This window comes from Bactrocera dorsalis, chromosome 4 (assembly GCF_023373825.1).
Source record: "Bactrocera dorsalis isolate Fly_Bdor chromosome 4, ASM2337382v1, whole genome shotgun sequence".
Lineage (NCBI taxonomy): Eukaryota > Metazoa > Arthropoda > Insecta > Diptera > Tephritidae > Bactrocera > Bactrocera dorsalis.
Window position 1 is genome coordinate 1,658,476 of NC_064306.1, and position 21,148 is coordinate 1,679,623.

Consider the following 21,148-nt stretch of genomic DNA (forward strand, 5'->3'; position numbering starts at 1 on the left):
TTTTTAAAGTGTTTAATTTAGTGTTTTGTATAATTTTTTATATACCCAATCTAATTTTTTTCAGCAGTGGCATCATTGGCAAATGTTATAAAAAATGCGAGTTTTGACAGCTCTCTCTCGAACTAAAGAGTCTCGTATCAAGTTATCTATGATTCTTGGTTTCTACACAACTACCGGCGTTAACTATTTCCAGACACGGTTGCTGCGCTCATCACTGCGTCCGCCATTTTAAACTCGGAACAGGTAAAACACCAACAGCATAAGATCAGCGAGTTTAGGCAGAGAGCGTTGACTAGATGATGGTTGCAGAGTTATATTCACATAAATATACATACATATATATACACTCACAATTTAACTTGGAAAAGTGTAATTTTCGCTATGGAGAATAATAATAACGAAGTCATAGAAAAATCCGGCAACACACAAAGGCGCAAAGCGGCATTTTTGGCGTTACAGTCGACTCCGCTGCTTGGCGTTCTCGTTGGCTGTCGCTGCGCTGCCGACGCCTTGCGGCTTTGCATTCGTTTGTGAATTCGTAGCTTCGATTCTCACATCTATGAAGTTCGTTCTTCACTTGAATTCGTTCGCTCGCCGTAAACACATCAATTCTCGGGTGAAATTGTCGTCTTTATTGTGCAAAAAGAATTAGAGAAAAAAATCTTAGACCATTAACATAGTATACATAAAAGGTAGAGAACGAAGAAAAGATATTTAAATAGTCATAAAACAAATAAAACGGTTAGTGGAGCGAAGTAGCGTACAAATAAAAAGTTAAAAATATATAAGAACTGCAAAAAGTATTTGCTGGTTACACGACACGACTACATACTAATTACGCCAAAATTCGCATATGTATATAATAACCATATACATATGTATATAATAACCATATACATATGTATATAATAACCATATACATATGTATATAATAACCATATACATATGTATATATTTTTTTGGGTAGAGAAAATTTTTTGGAAAAGCACTAAAGGGGACAGTGGAAATTCAATAAATAAACCAAGTAGTGTGTGTGTTTGTGTATATAGCGTAATATCGATGGGAAAATAATATACTCGTATACATTTACATATCTGTTGAAATGCACAAAAATTGTCTATATTAATGCTTTTAATTAATTGAACGTGTGTGAGCAAAGTTCATTAAACTCCATTGTTGCGTCGTTAAATTGGAAAAGTCGAAGGAAAACCAAGATCGTAAAATGCAAAGGAAAAGGGTGCAGCAATAAAAGCAACAAAAATCGACCGGATAATAGACGAGTGACACGAATATACGAACAAGCAAAGCTGGCATCTGTGAATATATCGATTGGTTGCGTCGAAAGTCACAATTGCGCAGGGCAGAGGAGAAGAATTTTTTGTGTTCAGGTGGAGTAAAAATATTAAAAAGAAGGACCGCAACGCGGTAGGCCTTCGAGTGCGGATGAAACAGCTTATACAGCAGCGGAAGTGAATTGATGGAAGATAGACGAATGCCATAGTCGACAGATTAAACATTTTTAGTGCAAACATATTTGATTTAATTAATACGAATTTACGAAGAGACAAACGTGAAAAGTAAATTGTATTTACATACACTTGTATCTACATTGCAATGTTGAACTACAAAAAGAAAAGTATCTCATAGAAACAGAAAAGTGACGGCAATAGCGACATGAGATCGCGTGCAAGTGTTCATACATATTTGTGTGTGTGTGTGCGGAGAAGCGCTTTTTATTCATGTCAAAAGAACTGGAAAGACGGCATTATACAATTTGTTGAATTCTATTCAATTTAGTTATTCTCTGAAATAAGTTTCGTTTCTAATATGTAGTCTTAATATAAGTTTTAAGTGATTTTTCGCTCATGTTTTTACACCAAATTTATCTAATTTCCAGAAGCAACAAAAACGAATAGAATTTTTAAACATCGTGCAAAATCAAACGAAAAATACATCCAGGAAAAGAGTATATATCGAGCAGCCAACAACAGTAGCGGAAAATTTATATAAAAAAGTACAGAAAAAGTTAGCGGCAAGCAAAACTAACACATACAAAGAAAATCGATAAATCGATTAGCTTAGCAGCTCTCTCCCGAATTTCACACACGCTTCAATTAAAACGCCATCTTCAGCGTTGCCAACGACTTTTTAGCAGTCAACGTTGACATAAGAGACGCAGCCGTCATCGTCGAGACAGCGCAGCATTAAAGTAAAAGAACAAATTTACGCAAGAGCGAAGTTGTGAAAAAGCATCAAAATTATTGCCGCAACGAGGAAAACACACGCCAACGCAAGTGAGTATTAAAAAAAGTAAAGCGCATGACTACATAATTGCTAGGTACTTTGTACATATGTACAATGAAATCGCTGACTTATAGTGGAGCACCACTGTCAACGCCATCGTTTCCGCGTATGCATACATATATGCATATATACGGGTAAAATGTGCATATATTGTCTATTCTCTTTCTGCCTGTAGTTTTATTTCATTCTTTCATGCGTCGGCGCATCAGTGCAAAATAAAATTAAAATAAGTTCTTTGTATGTGCATTTCGTGTATTTTGTTCTAACATTATCGACTTTGATCGTGTTTTTAGCTACGGCGACGTCCCCACCCAGTATAGTGAAACACAATAAAATTGCTTTGTGTTTATCATTAGAGTTTTAAAACAAATAAAACTAGCCGGTATGCCTTTAAAATATATATGTACTTTATGCATGCATGTCTAGGCGCGGCTACTACTTTATTCCACCTTATTATTGAATTTTTTGTGAAAAAGTATTTAAAAGCTCTTTTTAGCAACAAAAGCTTTATTGTAAATATATTATGCATATGCACCTATGGATATTGAGCGAAAATAACGTTCGTTTTTATTATTTTCAATTATTGTACTTATACACATTCAATATCTGTAATTAACACAATCTCCATACATAGCATATAGAAATAACTAATTTACGATTTCCTCGGGCAAGCGTAAATTTTAAATAAAATTGACCCATTACAAACAGTCTAAAATTCGGACATACATACATATGTATATTTATTAATCATCTATTGGAACCGAAAGAAATTGGATATAGTAACACATGACACTCGTTGAATTACAGGAATATATGACAATGAGTTTGAATGCATATCCTAAATAAAAAAAAACAAGTTCTCTGTGATTAAGTTGCGAGGTAATACTTGGATCATCGTTCAATTTGTTACAAACTAATACAAATATACAGTGGCGGACAAAAGTCTACATACACCCCCTGTTTTCTTCGATGTGAGAGCACAAAAACTTTTTAGAAAAATGTGTTGATACAGTTTTATTCTAATCTTCTTTCTAATAACAACAAACTTAAAAAATCCGTTAATTAATATAAAACTACAAATTTATGGAATAAAAACTCAAATATTGTGTTGACAAAAGTCTACATACAGTACAAAAATATCTTAATTCAGTGCGAAAAACTTTACAAAATGCTAGTTATTAAGACGTTTTAGTATTTAGTTGGGTCCCCATTGGCATCTATAACTGCTTGAAGACGCCGTGGCATTGATTCTGCTAAATTTGTCAACGCTGCAGATGTAATCCTGTTCCAAGGTCCCAATATGCGCTCTTAGAGTATAGCAGAGCTAGAAACTTGGTGCTTTCTAATTCTACGCTCCAAAATCTCGCAGACATGTTCAATAATATTCATATTTGGACTTTGAGGTGGTGTATTTAATTGTCTTGGAGTATAATAAAGCAACCAGTCCTTAACAATTTGCGCCGCATACATCGGATCGTTATCCTGTTGAAATATTCAACTGGAACCGAGCCCTAAATTATCCACCAAAGGCTTCAAATTATGTTCCAACAGAGACTTATACTTATAACCGTCCATTTCACCTTCAATAAAGTCCGAATTTCTAACTCCAGAGGCCGCAACAGCTCCCCAAACCATTACGCTGCCGCCACCGAGCTTCACAATTGATACTACGTTTTTCGGTTCAAGCGTGGCGTTAGTTTTCCTTCAAATTTTAGCCCTTTCATCACTACCAAAAAGGGTGAATTTAGAATCATCTGTAAATGAAACTTTTTTCCAAAAATCCATTTCCTTTTCTTTGTATTTTTTGGCGAACTTTAAACGAAGTTTCCGGTTTTTTCATAAATAAAAGGTTTCTTCTGTCGTGTTCTACTGTGGAATCCGTTATCGTTTAGAGTTTTTTTTTATTGTTCTTGGTTAGATACTCATTTGTGACGTACTTACTATGCGTTCGGCTATATTTGGAGCATTTACTTTTGGATTTTGGTCTACTTCGTTGAGAATCAGGCCGACGTCTCTACGAGATTGTTGTTTTGGGCGTCCACTGCGCGGTTTATTTTCGTTGGAACCATTATTTTTAAAGTTTTTTAGAATTGTCTGTACTGTTGCTCGACTCAACTTCAAAATTTTAGAAATTTCACCATATGATTTTTTTCTTTTCTCTCTTTTATCACCAAATTTCTTACATCAATTGATATTTCATTTCGCGTAGCCATTATAGCTATTGAAATGTTTAAACCACAACTAAATTCAATAAATATCAAACAATAAACATATTGAAATAAAAGAAAAAGGCTAACGTTACCTTACTGTTAATATTACAATGTAAAAAGTAGGATATTTGAACTGTATGTAGACTTTTGTCAAAGCACTTTTTGAGTTTTTCATCCATAAATTTGTTGTTTTATGTTAAATAACGGATTTTTTTAATTAATTGTTATTATAATAAATATTATAATAAAACTGTATAAATACATTTTTCTAAAAAGTTTTTGCACTCTCATATCAATGGAAATAGGGGGTGTATGTAGACTTTTGTCCGCCACTGTACATATGTAAACTTATAATTTATATCCTAATAATCATTATTTATAGTATGCATAAAATCTTATTTCTTACTCTAAATTTGAATACTTTATTTTCTTCCTTCCATGTGTTCTAAACAACAATCATTTGCTATATCCACGTCCGCTTATTACCGTTTCACTCATCCCTCTGCGCCATCGCCTGTTACTTAGTGGACTTTATGATGGCGAATGCCGGTGCTGCAGGCACAGTAGACGCTCAGGCCCAGCTAATGGCTCAAACCGCCGCCAATCCGGCCGCTGCCGCAGCCGCCCTAGCCGCTTCGAATGCATCACCTGCGCAGACTGCTGCCGCTGCTGCAGCCGCACAACTGCAACAGCAGCAGCAGGTGCAGCAGGCCATTTTACAGGTGCAGCAACAGCAAACACAACAAGCCGTCGCCGCCGCCGCTGCTGCCGTCACCCAGCAATTGCAACAGCAAACTACCAACGGAAATACGAATACCCAACAGAATGGCAATAATAACGGTTCATCCGAGACACGTACTAATCTCATTGTAAACTATTTGCCACAAACAATGACCGAAGATGAGATACGATCACTATTCTCCAGTGTAGGCGAAATTGAGTCTGTGAAATTGATACGTGACAAATCACAAGCTTTTATGGATCCACTAAATCCGCAAGGACCAAATAAGGGTCAAAGTTTGGGTTATGGCTTTGTCAACTATGTACGCGCACAAGATGCCGAACAGGCCGTTAACGTATTGAATGGGCTGCGTTTACAGAATAAAACCATCAAGGTATCATTCGCACGCCCCTCATCGGACGCCATTAAGGGTGCGAATCTATATGTGTCGGGACTGCCGAAGAATATGACACAGCAAGAGTTGGAGGCAATTTTCGCACCATTCGGAGCTATAATCACATCACGTATATTACAAAATGCCGGCAATGATTCACAGACCAAAGGTGTCGGTTTCATACGTTTTGATAAGCGCGAGGAAGCAACACGTGCCATTATTGCACTGAACGGAACCACACCACCGGATTGCACAGATCCGATTGTGGTGAAATTCTCAAATACACCGGGTAGCACTAGCAAGATAATGCAACCACAATTGCCAGCATTCCTCAATCCACAGTTGGTGCGGCGCATCGGCGGCGCTATGCATACGCCGGTCAACAAAGGCTTGGCACGTTTCTCACCCATGGCCGGCGATATGCTCGATGTTATGCTGCCAAATGGTTTGGGTGCGACAGCGGCCGCTGCTAGTGCATTAGCTAGTGGTCCGGGCGGTGCTTATCCCATTTTTATTTACAATTTGGCACCCGAAACTGAGGAGGCATCACTGTGGCAGCTATTCGGCCCATTCGGCGCAGTACAATCGGTTAAAATTGTTAAGGATCAAACCACAAATCAATGCAAAGGCTACGGCTTCGTGTCGATGACCAATTATGATGAAGCGGCAATGGCAATTCGTGCATTAAATGGTTATACACTGGGCAATCGGGTGCTACAAGTTAGCTTCAAGACCAACAAATCAAAGTAAATTATCTTTCCAGCGAAAAATCTACGTAGTAACAGCTAACTGCAACAATAGTAGTAGTACACAACAACATCAACTGTAACAATAACACACGCATACACAATGAAAACAACAATAACAGCAATAATAACAATGTAGCGGAAATACAGTAGTAACAGCAGCAACATAACAACAAATCGGTGAAAAGGAGCCGAGCTGCAACCCGACCGCAGGCAAGTTGGTGGAAATGCGCGGGTTGGCTTTGTTTAAAATTGGTAAAAGTGTGTGATGTGCAAGGCGTGTTGTGGGGAGGATGAGTTTGCTCTTCCTCCCCCCAACATTCGCAACGCACGCCAACCTCGTATTTTCCATTTTTTAAATATATTTTTTATATTAAGCATATGCTAAAGAAAGTCCAACTTGAAGCTATACGAATCTGGAAATTAAATTAATTAATTAACTTTTGAAAGTGAGGTTAATTAATCTAATTTGTTGCACTGTAAATTCTAACACAAAATCACAAGCGCGGAGTAGTAGATAGGTGCAGAGAAATATTGACAACAAGAAATTGGTGTTGTAGCAAAATTTTGCGGTTACAAGGGATGTAACGATTCAGTATATCTGTAGCGTAGTGAAAATATGAAAACAAAAAGAGCAAAGAGAAATCATTTGAATATATTTTTCCTTATCAGCTTCCACCCACAGTGGCTTTGCGAAAAGCAAATGGACGCACATTAATGCTTAAAATGGCGCGCCAAATGCCGCTAGCAACCACCCGTTGTGCGCGCAAGCAGGCGGCAAGCTTCCCACACGCCTCAAATAATTGGGGTGGTTACGGCAGGCACTCCAAATCAGTCCTAGTGTAACGGCTGGCAGCGCAGCACATGTGTGTCTGTTTGTTAGTCACCTGAATTTCACAATGCCAAAGCAGTGAAGGAAAAATATATTTCACAGTACATTCGTATGTATGTGTATGTTTCCATTTGAAAAACATATTTGCAAATTTTGGCAATTTCAATCAATGTTCTGCGAGTGTTGGCTTAATTTAGAAAAATTGGCCTGCTTGGTAATCAAATTGGCAAGCAAAATCTGAAAATTATTACTCGAAAGTTTGGGCTATTTTTAAATTAACCAACAGCTGCAACTCGTGGCTGTATACATGCATGTGTGCGTGAACACGAATACACATACATACATATATTTATTGAATCTCTGCAAAAAATATAAACGAATCAGCTAGCTGCGCCACACATTCAAAAATGAGAGACAAAAAAAATCATTTGATATTTTCACTACTCTAGTCTGAAATAATCTAGAAAAAATGCAAAGAAAAATTATCAAGACGAAAGTTTTGCAAAATTAAGGCTCAAAACAATATTTCTGCATCCTCTAGAATTTCTTAACTCGATGTAATATTTGTTAATATCCCTACAAAACGTACATATGTGTAAAAAAGAAAATGAATGGGTATCCGTTTACAAATTGAAATCGAACAAAGAGATCAACACACGATTTTCCAAATTAAAAACCTTTTCGAAAATTTCCAAAACTATAGTTGTATGAAAACTACTACTGCACAAGTATATCACAAAACCGTTTAGCTCAACGAGCGCCAATTAGGCAGTAACGAAAAAGAATTAGTGAACAGTTCTTTAAAAATATACTAATAATTAAGAAATAAAGGCAAACAAAAATCTTCCAAAACAACCTTGGCCTGCCGGCAGCAATAAAAGTATTTTAAATTTCATTTGCAATTTTAAAAGTTGAAAAAGTTGACAATTTTTATACGTTTTCTAACTCAAAATATGCGTTATAAGCAAATGATAAATTTAAATGCAATCAAATGTGCAGCAAGCGCTCGAAAGAAAGGCTTGAAGAAAGACGAGTGCGTACGCAGGTTTTAAAGTAAAGCATAACTATAATACAATTAATTGAATGTACAACTCTATTTTGGTATAAAAGCGCATAATAAAAAAGATTTTCAATTATAATATTAGCAAAACGAAAAAAAATGTCTTAAAACAATTGATACAAGTTATTGAGTTTAGTGGCATTCAAGAGCGAAAAACCCGAAAAGTAGGAGCGATGACATGTAATTTAAATTAAATAAAAAATAAACTAAAATTTTTAAAATTATTTAACGAACTAGCAAAACAAAAAAATAGTAAATAAAATAATATATGAGTAATAACCATAGAGACTATAGTAAAAGCAAGGAGGCTGCTACAGTATTAAATAGCAAAAGTTTAAATTTTAATAATTAAAAAAATATAACTAAGAAAATAACCAAAAGTTGGGTGTAAGGCCATAAATATATATGTAACTAGAAAATAAAGGGGCAAAGCCTGCGTGCGCAAATGCAAATTTATAGAAAAAGTAGATCTTTTGAATTTTAAATGAGCTAAACAACTATAACGAGACAGTATCGAATGAGCAACAATAATTATTAAATAAACATTGCACCTCCAGAAGGCTAAATTTACAACTAATTATATAATATATCCAATATTATAAATAAATATCCACACTCGAGAGTTAATATACATTTTAAAATAATATAAAAACTTACATAACATTAAACATAAACATTTTATTTAAATTTAATTAAACATTAATTGATTGAAAGGTTGCTGCAGATCCTTTTTGCATATTGACAGGAAAAACGCACAGCTTGTTGTGTATTTTGGTGGCGAAAAGTACGAAAGAGTGTTGTTGTTTTTAGGCACTATTTTTACGGCTTTCGCGCTTTAATTAACGCTAATAGTGCGCTGAATTAGTAAACAACTTAAAATAACAGTAAAATATTCACATAATATAACATCATTCTTTTAAAATAAAAAATAAGCACTAAATATTTTCAACAAGTAAAAAATTTGTTTAAAACGAGCTTGCAAAGAGTCAAAGGCAATTTTTTAAGTGCCGTTTTAGTGTGCTAAATTCAAAAAGTTATGTATTAGAAGTTATTTTCAACAGCAGAAAGCAGCGCACCGTTATTACCGTTACAGCATTTTCTTCTTTTTCGTCACCACCTACGCACAAAGCGCATAACATGAATGTTCAATAATTTGTTTGAGACAAAATTACAATGTGAAGCACAAAACACCCGAAATACAAATAAACTATACATAATTTAGGGTGAAATGTTTTAAGCTTTAGGCTGCGTACATATATACACACACATACATTTTATTGACACATACACACATGCAACAATATTCGTATAATGTTGAAAAAAATCAATTTGTTTATTTTTAAACGTAATTTGGTTTGTTTACAATCAATGGTTGCAGGTATTTGTTTGAGGAGCAGTTTTGAATTGTTGAAATATATTTAATAGACATTTTTTACAATTACGATTTTGTGTTGTTTGTGCTTCCACGAATAATGCCCTTTGATTTTGTTCGTTTGTAGTGCAGTACATTGACATCTTGTGTTGATTTCTTTGTTTCAATTTACTTTGCTTTGAGTTTTGCGTAAATGCGCTTCAACTGCTATTTGCTACAACCCACATGAGTTCGAAATGTCAAAAATACTATTTTCGAACAATATTTGAATTACTTTTGAAGCGCTTAATCAACCAACATATTGGAAGTTGTTTAAAGTTATTTATTAATATAATTTTTTCGATAAGTTCGATTTCTCAACACGGCTACTACTCTTATGTTTGTTGTTGTTTTTTTTGTACCCACCCTCGTAAATTATAATTTTGTCAAAAAGAAAAAATGTGTGTTCATGTAAAATTGACGCGCGTGTCCTCCCAGCTATTTTGTACACATAATTTATATATTTATACATATATACAGTCCATATACATAACATACAAACGCATACATATATATATATATATAAATAGTGAACGTACGTAATAATTAAGCAAAATATATTTATATACATATTTATTGCATATTTACACAACTTTTATTAATTTATATCTTCAAACATATGTATACATATGTACTATATATTTATTTTCAATAATTTTGCTTTCAAATTCAGTTTCAACTCAAACCAAACTAAGCACTGTTTCACAATAATGTTGAAAAATAGTGTTTATACAGCTTATATACATACGTGCATACATATGTATATAACATAATTTATTTTTGCATTAATATTAATATTTTATTACACAAAACACCATTAACTACACAAATTTAAACTGACATTCATACAATATGTGTACGTGTATGTCTACATATATATTTATATAATTATATTTTTGTAGCTGTTAAGTGGTTTTAGTTTTAAAGTTCACAATTTTTAAATTTCAATTTAGCAAATTAGCTAAAAATTAACTTGATGTGGGTATTCACAGTGTTTGTGTTTGCTCGACACCTTTTGCTAACGGGGAAGACGCGCACCGTGAATACACTCATTGATATTTTATTTTAGTTTTTTTTTTTTTCAAATTGTAATGTTGAGGTTAGCGAAGCATGCGCAAATGCAGGCAGTAGTAAGTGAAGTTACAAAACAAAAAGAAACCCAGAGAAAAAGTAATCACTATTTATTAAATAGTTATATATTAGTACATTTTTTGATGCTAAACAACTTGGGACGGCTGAAGCCTCACAGTTGCTTATATATAAATTATATTTTTTTCGTAAGAGTAAACGTGTAGTATGAACAAAGTAAAAAAGAACAAGCAAATGTATGAGAAAAAGCAAACGCTAAGCGAAAAACGCATAAGAACAAATAATTTAATTAAGTTAAAATTTATAAATTTAAAAAATTACTTTTAAGCATATGCATAGTAGTAGTAGTCGAAGCGAAACAGATGGTAAAAAGAAAAAAATACAAAAATACAAGTATACACAAAACGCATGAAACAAACAAGAATTCTAGTCAAAAATGCAAAACGATGTAAACGGAAAAAAATGTATTGAAGAAAAAACTAAACTAAATTGCTAAAGCAGTTAGGCAGAAGTTCTAAATTGCAAGCATTATAATAACTAAAAATGCTTCAATGTCGCATAGCAATTATGCATGACAAGTAAAAGAAAACAAGAGAGTAGATATGCAGCTATAGTAACTAACCCATACACATACACAACAAACATCATTCAAAACTACAGAATGCGCTACTGCGACAATAAGTACTAGAAAACAGTCAGCGCTGATAGTGTGTTCAACATGCGTTCAATGCAGTTATTGTGTTTGAAGGCAATAAGTGTGGCAAAAAGAAATCAACACCAGCTACAAGTTGATTTAGAAAACATTTTTTTGAATTATAGTATGTTTTCGAAACATGCGCTGCGGCTGCAAAAATTCGCTTTTGCGGTCGCCCCCATAAATTTCTGTAACATTACAGCTTCAAAGGACCCTAATGAAGGTTTCAAACATTCATTACCTGAATTATGATAAAAAAAAAAATGATTTTTTCAAATTTCTAGACTAGAATATCATATCCCCTTAATAAAATTGTTTATACAAAAATCAGTAAATTATGTTAAGCAGCTTTTCCGCGCGTTTCACGATCTAGAAATTGCTTTCGAGTTGCAATATACCTACATTTTCTACTACAGTCTTGAAATGATATGTAATTTTCTGAAATATGAATATTTGTATTGTCAATTTCAATCAATTTTGACAAGTAGGATGTGTGATCAAATTGAAAGCAAGTTCTTGATTGCGTAATTGCAGCGTTTTTGAGGGTCCCTTAAATGCTCGTAATTTTTTCGAAGTAAATTAGATGTCCAATATTTTTCACGTTTGAAAGCAGTGTCTTCAAAATCGTTCGCAATGCCCACAACTGTTTGTTTTCTAAGACAAGTGTAGCCTCCACGTTAAAAATACTGCTTTAAATAAAGCAGAAAAAGCTTTGAGCGTATGGTTGTAGTGATTTCTATTTATTTTTTTAAATTCTCTATACGAATAGAAAATAGTACGTGCTAAGGTTTAGTTCAAATTGCACACTAACACCGCCAAATTATTTTGAAAGCAGCAAATGCGGTCTGTAAAAAGCGATTACAAATACATAATTTTGTTTTGCTAACGAGCGAAAGGATATTCTGTGCAATAGTGTCTACGCGAAAATGTGTATCTCAGAAGAAAGTATAAATTTTTGCTTATATTTTTATTAAAATTTACTTCTTAATGTAGTAACTATTTTAAGCATAATAATTTTTATTAAACATTAGAAAAAAGAGAACCCTTAATAACAACAAAAACATCAACACGTATGTATGTAGTTGCAAATGTAAGCGAAAAAATTGCACAAAAGTGCAATAAGCGCCAATTTATCGTTGATGATGCAAACTTATGCTTTCTATTTTCTTGACACACGAAACGAACGCAAATTCCCAATAGAGAAATGCAGCATCTGCAATGATACGCCATTCAAATATGGACAAGTAAAGATAAGAGCGCGTGCGCTCATGCAAGAGCAAAAGCGGGAAAGCGTTCTACAAGCGCATATTGCCAAGAAAGCCGTAATTTAATAGAAGTCAATCCGAAAAATAAGTAAAAAAAAATTAAATAAAAGGTGCATACCAGTATTGCAGCGCCGCGTTGAAGCAAGTAAATAGTAAAACTGCATAAATATATGAGAGTATGAGAGGAGAGCACAGACAGTAAAGTAGTGAGGAGAGTAGCAGGGAGTCAGCAAGCAATATGTTTAGCACAAGCGGCACAAAATATGTACGAAAAGCGATAAAAAGGCGCGCGAGCACAGACCACAACAAATAGATCGGCAGTGAAGATTGAATAAACAACCAACTCAAATTGACGTATAAAAAAGCAACTGATAAACTTATAAGATATCGGAACTTGAAAGATGCAAGAATTTAGTGTTTTCTGTTTTTTTTTTAGTTGATTTGATTTGATTTGATGACAAATTGCATTTTTGAAATGTGTGTGCGTTTCATGGCATATTAATTATTTTAATTTTCTTTTAAGTAATTATTAGTTTTTAATTTTAATTTTCACATTATGACACAACAATTTATATGAATGTTTTATGTTTTGTAGTAATTACTAAAAACAATATGCGTACCTTAACTAAATGAAGCAAAGATAAACAAAATACGAAACGAACACAAGTATGGGACAGCGTAATGAAAATAATAATTACTATTTTCATGGGTTTTCAGTTTGTTTTGTATGATTTCTAATATTATTATTTTTATTTTAACTTAACAAACAACAAATAGTAGTAACTAGCAGTTTGTAAACCATAGTTTTAATTGACTTATTTTTTTGTAATATTTTTACATATATTTATCTTATTTTGAGCTCGTTTCATCGCATTCCTTGCGTTAAGTTTGTAATTGATTTGCGTTCATACTTTTAATTTCAATTTAATATTACTTTATTAACCTTTATAATTTTAAATAATATTTTTTTTTGTTTACGTATATGTTTTAAACCAACTATTTGTACACACGAAATGAAAATAAAATTGTCTAGCAACAAAATCTCAGAAACAATTGCAAAGCGCTAGTATTTTATTAAACAAAAAAACATACAAAAATTGCAATTTAAAAAGCAAAGATGGCAAAATGCTGAGCTTATGCAATTTTTGCACACAAAAATTATATGAGCGCTGACAGATTTTGCCCCCTTGCAGCTGCAGGTTTTACGCCCACGCAGTCAGCAAGCGTGCGCAAGCAAGCATTTTTTTGCCATCAATTACTATATTTTTCATTGTGTACTTTTTATTATATGTTATATTTCAATTTATATTATAATTACTATTACTATTATTATTTGATTCAATTGTATTACATAACCATATTGACATTTGAAAATCTTCTTGTTTATGTAACTAATCACTCAAGTCGCGGCAAGCACACAGACAAAAATATGTGTATAAAACGTTGTTTGATACTTGATACTCCAGAAATTTATAATTCCTGCAGTACTCGTTCTTCGAATACTGTAACATCCCAAGAAAAAAAACCGTTCATAGCATCTAGCGCTTAAAACTACCAACAAGTGACGAAACAACACGTTTTTACGCTATAAACAAACGTTTTTCCTTTATTTCTCGGTAAACGAGAATGTGTGGCTTTCACTTGAGAAGAGCGCATAACAAGCATAGCGTCAAAAGTAGCCTTTAGAAACAAAAAATGTCACTTTAAATTTACAATGTCCTGTTTTACAACTGTTTTGTAAAATATAGCAAAAAGTTTACACACGACGCTCTCTCTTTGTCCCACATAATGCCCGCCTGACTTCAACGAGAACTTCATTCTCACGCACAAATTTCGAAAGCAGTTTGTGTGTTACTTTGTAAACTTTTTGTCCAAAAGTTGTGACGAAAAATATTAACAAAAAACATTTTATCGGAATTTCCCTAAATATATGATTTTAAACACAGCAGTTATTGCTAAATAGAAATTTTAACTTTATCATTATTTTAAATTTTAATTATAAGTTTGTGTTTTTATTTTAATTACATTTAAAGTTTAATTCAATTTGTATTTCCCACACAAAATATCAAAATTGTATTGAGACAAAAAGTTAAAAGCGCTAATACTTGTGGTTGATGCGCGTATATTTGAAGTGATAAAAACTTTGACAACAACAAACCGTGTTTTTAACCTTAAATAAAATATCAATTTTGATTTTTGAATTTAATTTGTTTTTTATTTTATTATTGTCATTATCATCATTAGTTTGTGTCCATGAGCTCATGATTTCCACTTCGTTTCCTTTATGATTTACATTCTCCATTAACTCTTTTTATTTGCGTTACGCACACATTTACGCGCGAGTGCGAATGAAAGATGTGTAAAGAATTTTTTTTATAAAAAAAAAAGTTTTGAAACATATATTCAGAGCATTGAGTATCAGAAATTTATTTCGTAATAATTTTTTTTTAATAAAATCTTATTTGAAAACGTTCGAATAAGGATTTCAACGAGTGCTTTTACCAAAATAATATTTAAAAAAAAAAATTTTACTGGAAAAATGTTAAATAAATGATAAAGCAAAAATACTTTTGCACATATCGTTACTCGCCTTATGTGTGCCACGCGCTCTCATGTTGCGTTATTAGCATCCATCACTTTTACCACCCTCCCCACAGCAAAAAAAAATATATATATCCCGCTTTATTTACTTCTACCAATTTGTAAATTCTCTTTCTTTTTCTCTTTGTTTTACGTTGGTTGTTTAGCAATATTTCGTTGGTTGGTTAATTTTTGTTGTATCTACTATTTTCGTTTTCGTTTGACATATGTACATGTTTCATTTCATTTGGTTTGATTTTCCGTTTGTTTTTTTGTTGCCATTTTCGTTTGTTTTTCGATCTAATTCTGCATTGTCGAGCACATTGTTGAATCTGTGTTAATTTGTGGCAGCGCTTTCTCAACATACTCAGTTGACACAAACTCACTGGCTTCCTTCTACTTCTCGCCTTCTCTCCACCTGCCGAGAGCTAGCAGGATATATGCAATATGTTTCTTCTAAAAGCGCGAGGTCTTCTACAAATTGTTTGTTCACCTTTTGTTTTTGTAGCGCATTCATACATACATATGTAGGCGTATAGAAAAGTGTTTTTATAATTTTTAATTAATTTTGAAAAATTCTGTGAATTTCTATCTAGTCAAACAGCTGTAAAGGCTAAATGATCTCGCAAGTCGAATTCTTTCATGAATTCACACTATTTTTTTGTGTAGAATTTATAAAACATAAATAATATTATATGCTAATACTGAAAGATAAAAAAACCATTCCAATGCTAGTCAAAATGCAAAAACAAAGTCTGGAAAAACTTAAACCCTTAAGAAATATTTAAGTCAAAAGCGTAATAATTAGCAAAATAACGAAAATTTCCCTTAAACAAAAAGCGAAACGAATTTTACAAGTTTCTTTTGTTTTCTCAAGCATTCCAAAGCAAAGTTTTAGTACTAAATTATAGTTGATATAACGGCAGAAGAAATACTTGCAATATTTACAGTAAGAATTCTGCTTTTACAAAAAGAAAAAAGGAAAAAACAAAATACTCAACAAAAATGTTTTAACATTTCAAATATTTTTTCTAAGAAAAATTTTGTGTTATTTGAACATTAGGTATTTGGTATTTGAGGAAAAATATGATGAAAAGTGAAAAATAGCAACAAGCTAAAAGAACTTGACAAAACTTAATTGATATTAAACAAAGACATTATATAAGTTTATAAAGTTTAATTTATTCATTTCTATATACACATTTAACCAAAATGATATTTAATGCAATTTATTATTACATATATTAAAGAAATATTATGATTATATTTATAATAATAATTATTATTATTATTCTAGTGGTTAAATTATAAGCAAAACCAAAAAAGAATTAACCAAAAACCCAAAATGAAAGTAATATTACATATAAATGTGTTTCAAAATATGATTATGAGTTTTTCTTCATTTATTTTAACAACAAATATTACAAGTGATATTTCCAATGTATTTTCACTCCGGTATTAGTTTCGACGTAGCTCCGTTTTCAATATTTCTTTTACTCTTGTAATTTTTAATATTTTTTTTAAATATTTTTTTATTTATTACTTTTTTTCAAAAAACTACACATTTGTGGTTGCATTTGTTTCGATGCAGCGTTGTCTTATTTTTTTTCTTTCCATTTATTTGTATTATATTTAATGTATTTTATTTTTTTTACAACTACACCTTTCAGGCTGCCATGATTTCGGTTTCTGCGCATTTTTTCCATTAAATTGGGTTTCTGTTTAATATTTCTGTTTACTTTTGTGTTGTTCTCTTCTAAGTTTGTATGCAGCCGTTGTGTTGTAGGCGTCCAGCACTTTTGTTTCGTACGACTGCGATTTTTTGAAATTGTGTGGTTTGGATTAATTTCGTTTTCTTCTTTTACTCTGAATTTCTTTGTTTGTATACACGGTTGATTTCACAATTACTCTCATTTTCATTTCTTTCGTTTTAGTTAAGTTTTCTGAACTATTTTTTTTTTTTTGTTTTAGATATGTGAATCACATTTTCTTGACTTCAGTTGTTTTGTGTATGAATTTGGATTTTAGTTTACTCTAACTTTTCCTTTGATAGCATTGTTAAAGTTGTCAGCAGCGTACCTAAAATGAATTCGCTAGTGATTTTTTACTTTTAGGTTGCTTCGCTTTGTGGTTTTCAGCTCATTGGTTCTTTTTTAAGTAATACCCCCTGTGTGAGTCTCTGCAAAAACAGTCGGTATTTTGTTTTTATATCAAATTCCTCGGTAGCAATTTATTTCGGGTTTTGTCAAGATCGTATAATAAAACTATTATAATTTGGAGGCAGTTTACTTGAATTTTTTTTAGAATCTAATTTTCCATACTTATTTCGAACAACTTTTGATTTTACTAGAATGAGAAAATTAACACATTACTGGCATTTAAAAAAATTGCAACGTTAAACCACGTTAGATAGATAAAGCTTGTTTTTAGACGATTTATCTATATTTTACTTTTAAAATGAAAACAAATAATTTTTCATTAATTTTTTATGATTCATTATAAATATTTAATTAATTAATTACTTGTTTTAAACATTATATTTTAAATGAGATACGAATATAAGTTTATTAAAATCCATTTTGAAATTCGAAATCAAAAATTTTCAAAATTTTGGGTAGTCGAAAAAGTCTTTTCGTGTTTCTAATCAAATTGTAACTTATTTTTTATATGTATATACATACAATAATAAATTTGAAATTAAAAATCAAAATTTCCAAAATTTTGGGTAATCGAAAAACTCTTTTCGTATTTCTAATCAATTTTTAACTTTTTTTTCATTTATAATAATAAATAAATAAATAAATATGTGCCATTTTAGTCAATATACAAGCAATTAGGACAAAAACGTTAATATTTGTCGACTGGTTATATAAGAAAGCGAGTAATGCGTTTAATTTCCATTTTTTTATTACGGTGGTCCAAGCTTATTAATGGCTCTTTGAAACCTTGTTGTATTTTTGGATACCTAATTTTTCACAAGTCACTGATGGGTTAAACAATTTTTAAAGCGATTTTTTTCAATACGTAGATTTTATTTCTTCCTTAATATATAATAGTTATTTTATTTAACCTGCTAAAATGAATGCGTGTATATAAAATGTTGCGAAGAATTAGTCGGCGCTCAAGTTTCTTGTGTTTTTTCTATCAACTGCATTCGTGTTGACCATATTTTGTTCGTATATTGTATACACCAGTTATATCGACTACAACACCCCATGGCTAAGATATTTTTTTCACTTATTGGTTCTTGTACTTATTTGTATCGCGTCTAATGCCGACAGCAAGTTCTTGTATCTTTGTTTGTATAGTGTAAATTTTAGGCCAATATTTTCGGTTTTGCAGCTCTGTCACTACTTCGCTAATTTCACAAAAAAAGGAACTTGACAAAGAAAAAATTACAGCGGTATTTTCCTACGTTTTCACGCATTTGTTGAGTCTAGTTTTGTAAATGTAACCGTATATTGTATAACTGTATTGTGTATATTTTTCGGTAAGTAAACTTTATAAGTTATTATAATTTTTCATATTTTGAAAAATTAGTATATCACATTTCTTTAATTGGCTTATGACTTGTATGAATTATACAGCTCTTTATTTATAGTTTGATTTTCTCTCCCTATGAATTTCGTTGCGTATAACTTACAACAACAACACCCATTATTGGTTCATTTTTGGATGTGCGCCGTACCAAATAGTAACCCAAAAGCAAAAACATAAACAAAAATAAAAAAAAATTAAAAATAACGATATCAACACTGTTTTGTTTACCGAAATGCCAATTACCAAACTTTTTCGTTTTTCTGAAAATCAGTCAACCGTTATAACCGTTAATGAGTCAAAAATAAACGCTCGGTTTGTATTTGTATTCTTCTATTCAACTGATTTATTACTTAGAAGTACATTTTGCAAAACATTGTATTGTAATATTTTTAATTTAATTCTGATTTGTTTATTTACAGGTGTTTGTGTGCTAATTTTCACAGTAAAAAAATATAAATAAAAATAAAAAATATGTATCCCAGATTATTTGAACTTCTTGAACGCCAACCGCTCACGTACAAAGTATTTGATTATTATTATTAATTATCATTGTATTATTATATTTTAGTAAACGAAATTTTTATTTAAAAATTTAGTGTATAATTTTTGTAAGCAATTGTAAGACTTGTTTATAATTTTTTCTCTGTCAATGAAGGTATGAAAACATTGCAAAGCATAAAAACAATAGCAAAAATAAGACAAGCATAACCAACCATTCATCTATCACTTATCGCCAACCTAACAACCAGAGAGTCGTGACGTTCAATGTAGAGCCGATATTACTAAAAAAAAAAAATGATTTAGGAAGATATTAAAAATTGAATAATTTGAAGAATTGAAAAAATGTTTGCATAATCCTTTTTTCCAGTTATCGTATGCGCACGTATTTCGGCTCTGCATTAATGTAAAAATTTCAATTAATTTTGTATCTGCATATATTTCATTTCTAGATACACGAATAACCATTGTAACCATTTTTCTCTTTGTACATTTTATCTAACTTGTAATTTTAAGTTGAATATGCTACATCATTATACTTATTATTGTAATTAATGGCTTAAAAGCTTGAGACGGATGCCAGGTTAGAATGCGTTTAAAAAGCGCTAACATTCGAACAAAACTAAATAACACTTCAGTACAATAGTTGTTGATTGCTAAATTACACAAAAAAACGATTAAAACTTTAAATGTATATTTAAAAATTTCGAAACTATGCCAGTGCATACGCTGAAATTTAAAAGATTTTCAAATTTCTGATTTTACCACACCGACAACGGCATTGGCGCAAGACCGTCGCATTTTTCGTCTTTACAAAATAATAATAATAATAATATTTCTTCGTTATTAGTTCTAGCAAACGATTTTTGTTTATTTGGCAGCACCCGAATGAGAGCAGAAGTATTTTTTTTCGCAAACAGTTTAAAGCTTTTAAGTTATGCTCCTAGCTAACTATGTATTTTTAAGCACAAGATATATAATTGTATTATTTCGATTCGTTAGACTTCTTTAATTGACATTGTACTATATAATTAATTATTATATTTATAGTGTGACTTATTTTATGCGTGAATTGTAAAGGGTGATTTTTAGGCGAAAATAATTCATTTCTTTATTTGAAACGTTAGATTGGTTCATGACATTTACTTTTTGAAGATAATTTCATTTAAATGTTGACCGCGGCTGCGTCTTAGGTGGTCCATTCGGAAAGTCCAATTTTGGGAAACTTTTTCGAGCATTTCGGCCGGAATAGCCCGAATTTCTTCGGAAATGTTGTCTTCCAAAGCTGGAATAGTTGCTGGCTTATTTCTGTAGACTTTAGACTTGACGTAGCCCCACAAATAGTCTAAAGGCGTTAAATCGCATGATCTTGGTGGCCAACTTACGGGTCCATTTCTTGAGATGAATTGTTGTCCGAAGTTTTCCCTCAAAATGGCCATAGAATCGCGAGCTGTGTGGCATGTAGCGCCATCTTGTTGAAACCACATGTCAACCAAGTTCAGTTCTTCCATTTTTGGCAACAAAAAGTTTGTTAGCATCGAACGATAGCGATCGCCATTCACCGTAACGTTGCGTCCAACAGCATCTTTGAAAAAATACGGTCCAATGATTCCACCAGCGTACAAACCACACCAAACAGTGCATTTTTCGGGATGCATGGGCAGTTCTTGAACGGCTTCTGGTTGCTCTTCACCCCAAATGCGGCAATTTTGCTTATTTACGTAGCCATTCAACCAGAAATGAGCCTCATCGCTGAACAAAATTTGTCGCGAAACACATTTCGAACCGAACACTGATTTTGGTA

At 32.1% G+C, this 21,148-nt stretch overlaps 2 protein-coding genes across 5 annotated transcripts in view; one reads left to right on the forward strand and one right to left on the reverse strand.

Annotated features, from left to right (window-relative positions):
- Window positions 1-21,148, reverse strand: part of LOC105226176 (arginase-1) — a 37,191-nt gene that overhangs the window by 11,507 nt on the left and 4,536 nt on the right. The gene's annotated exons all lie outside the window — the stretch shown is intronic.
- On the forward strand, window positions 537-14,932 carry LOC105226177 (protein elav). Of its 4 annotated transcripts, none has more exons than XM_019990231.3 (3): window positions 537-692; window positions 1,898-2,294; window positions 5,040-14,932. In XM_019990231.3, coding segments are annotated over exons 2-3 (1,341 nt in total). In that variant the 5' UTR covers window positions 537-692; window positions 1,898-2,293; the 3' UTR covers window positions 6,380-14,932. The 4 variants fall into 4 exon arrangements, with proteins under 4 accessions (XP_019845790.1, XP_029405997.1, XP_049310375.1 ...); XM_029550137.2 differs by having other exon boundaries at window positions 5,073-14,932; XM_049454418.1 differs by having other exon boundaries at window positions 566-1,577.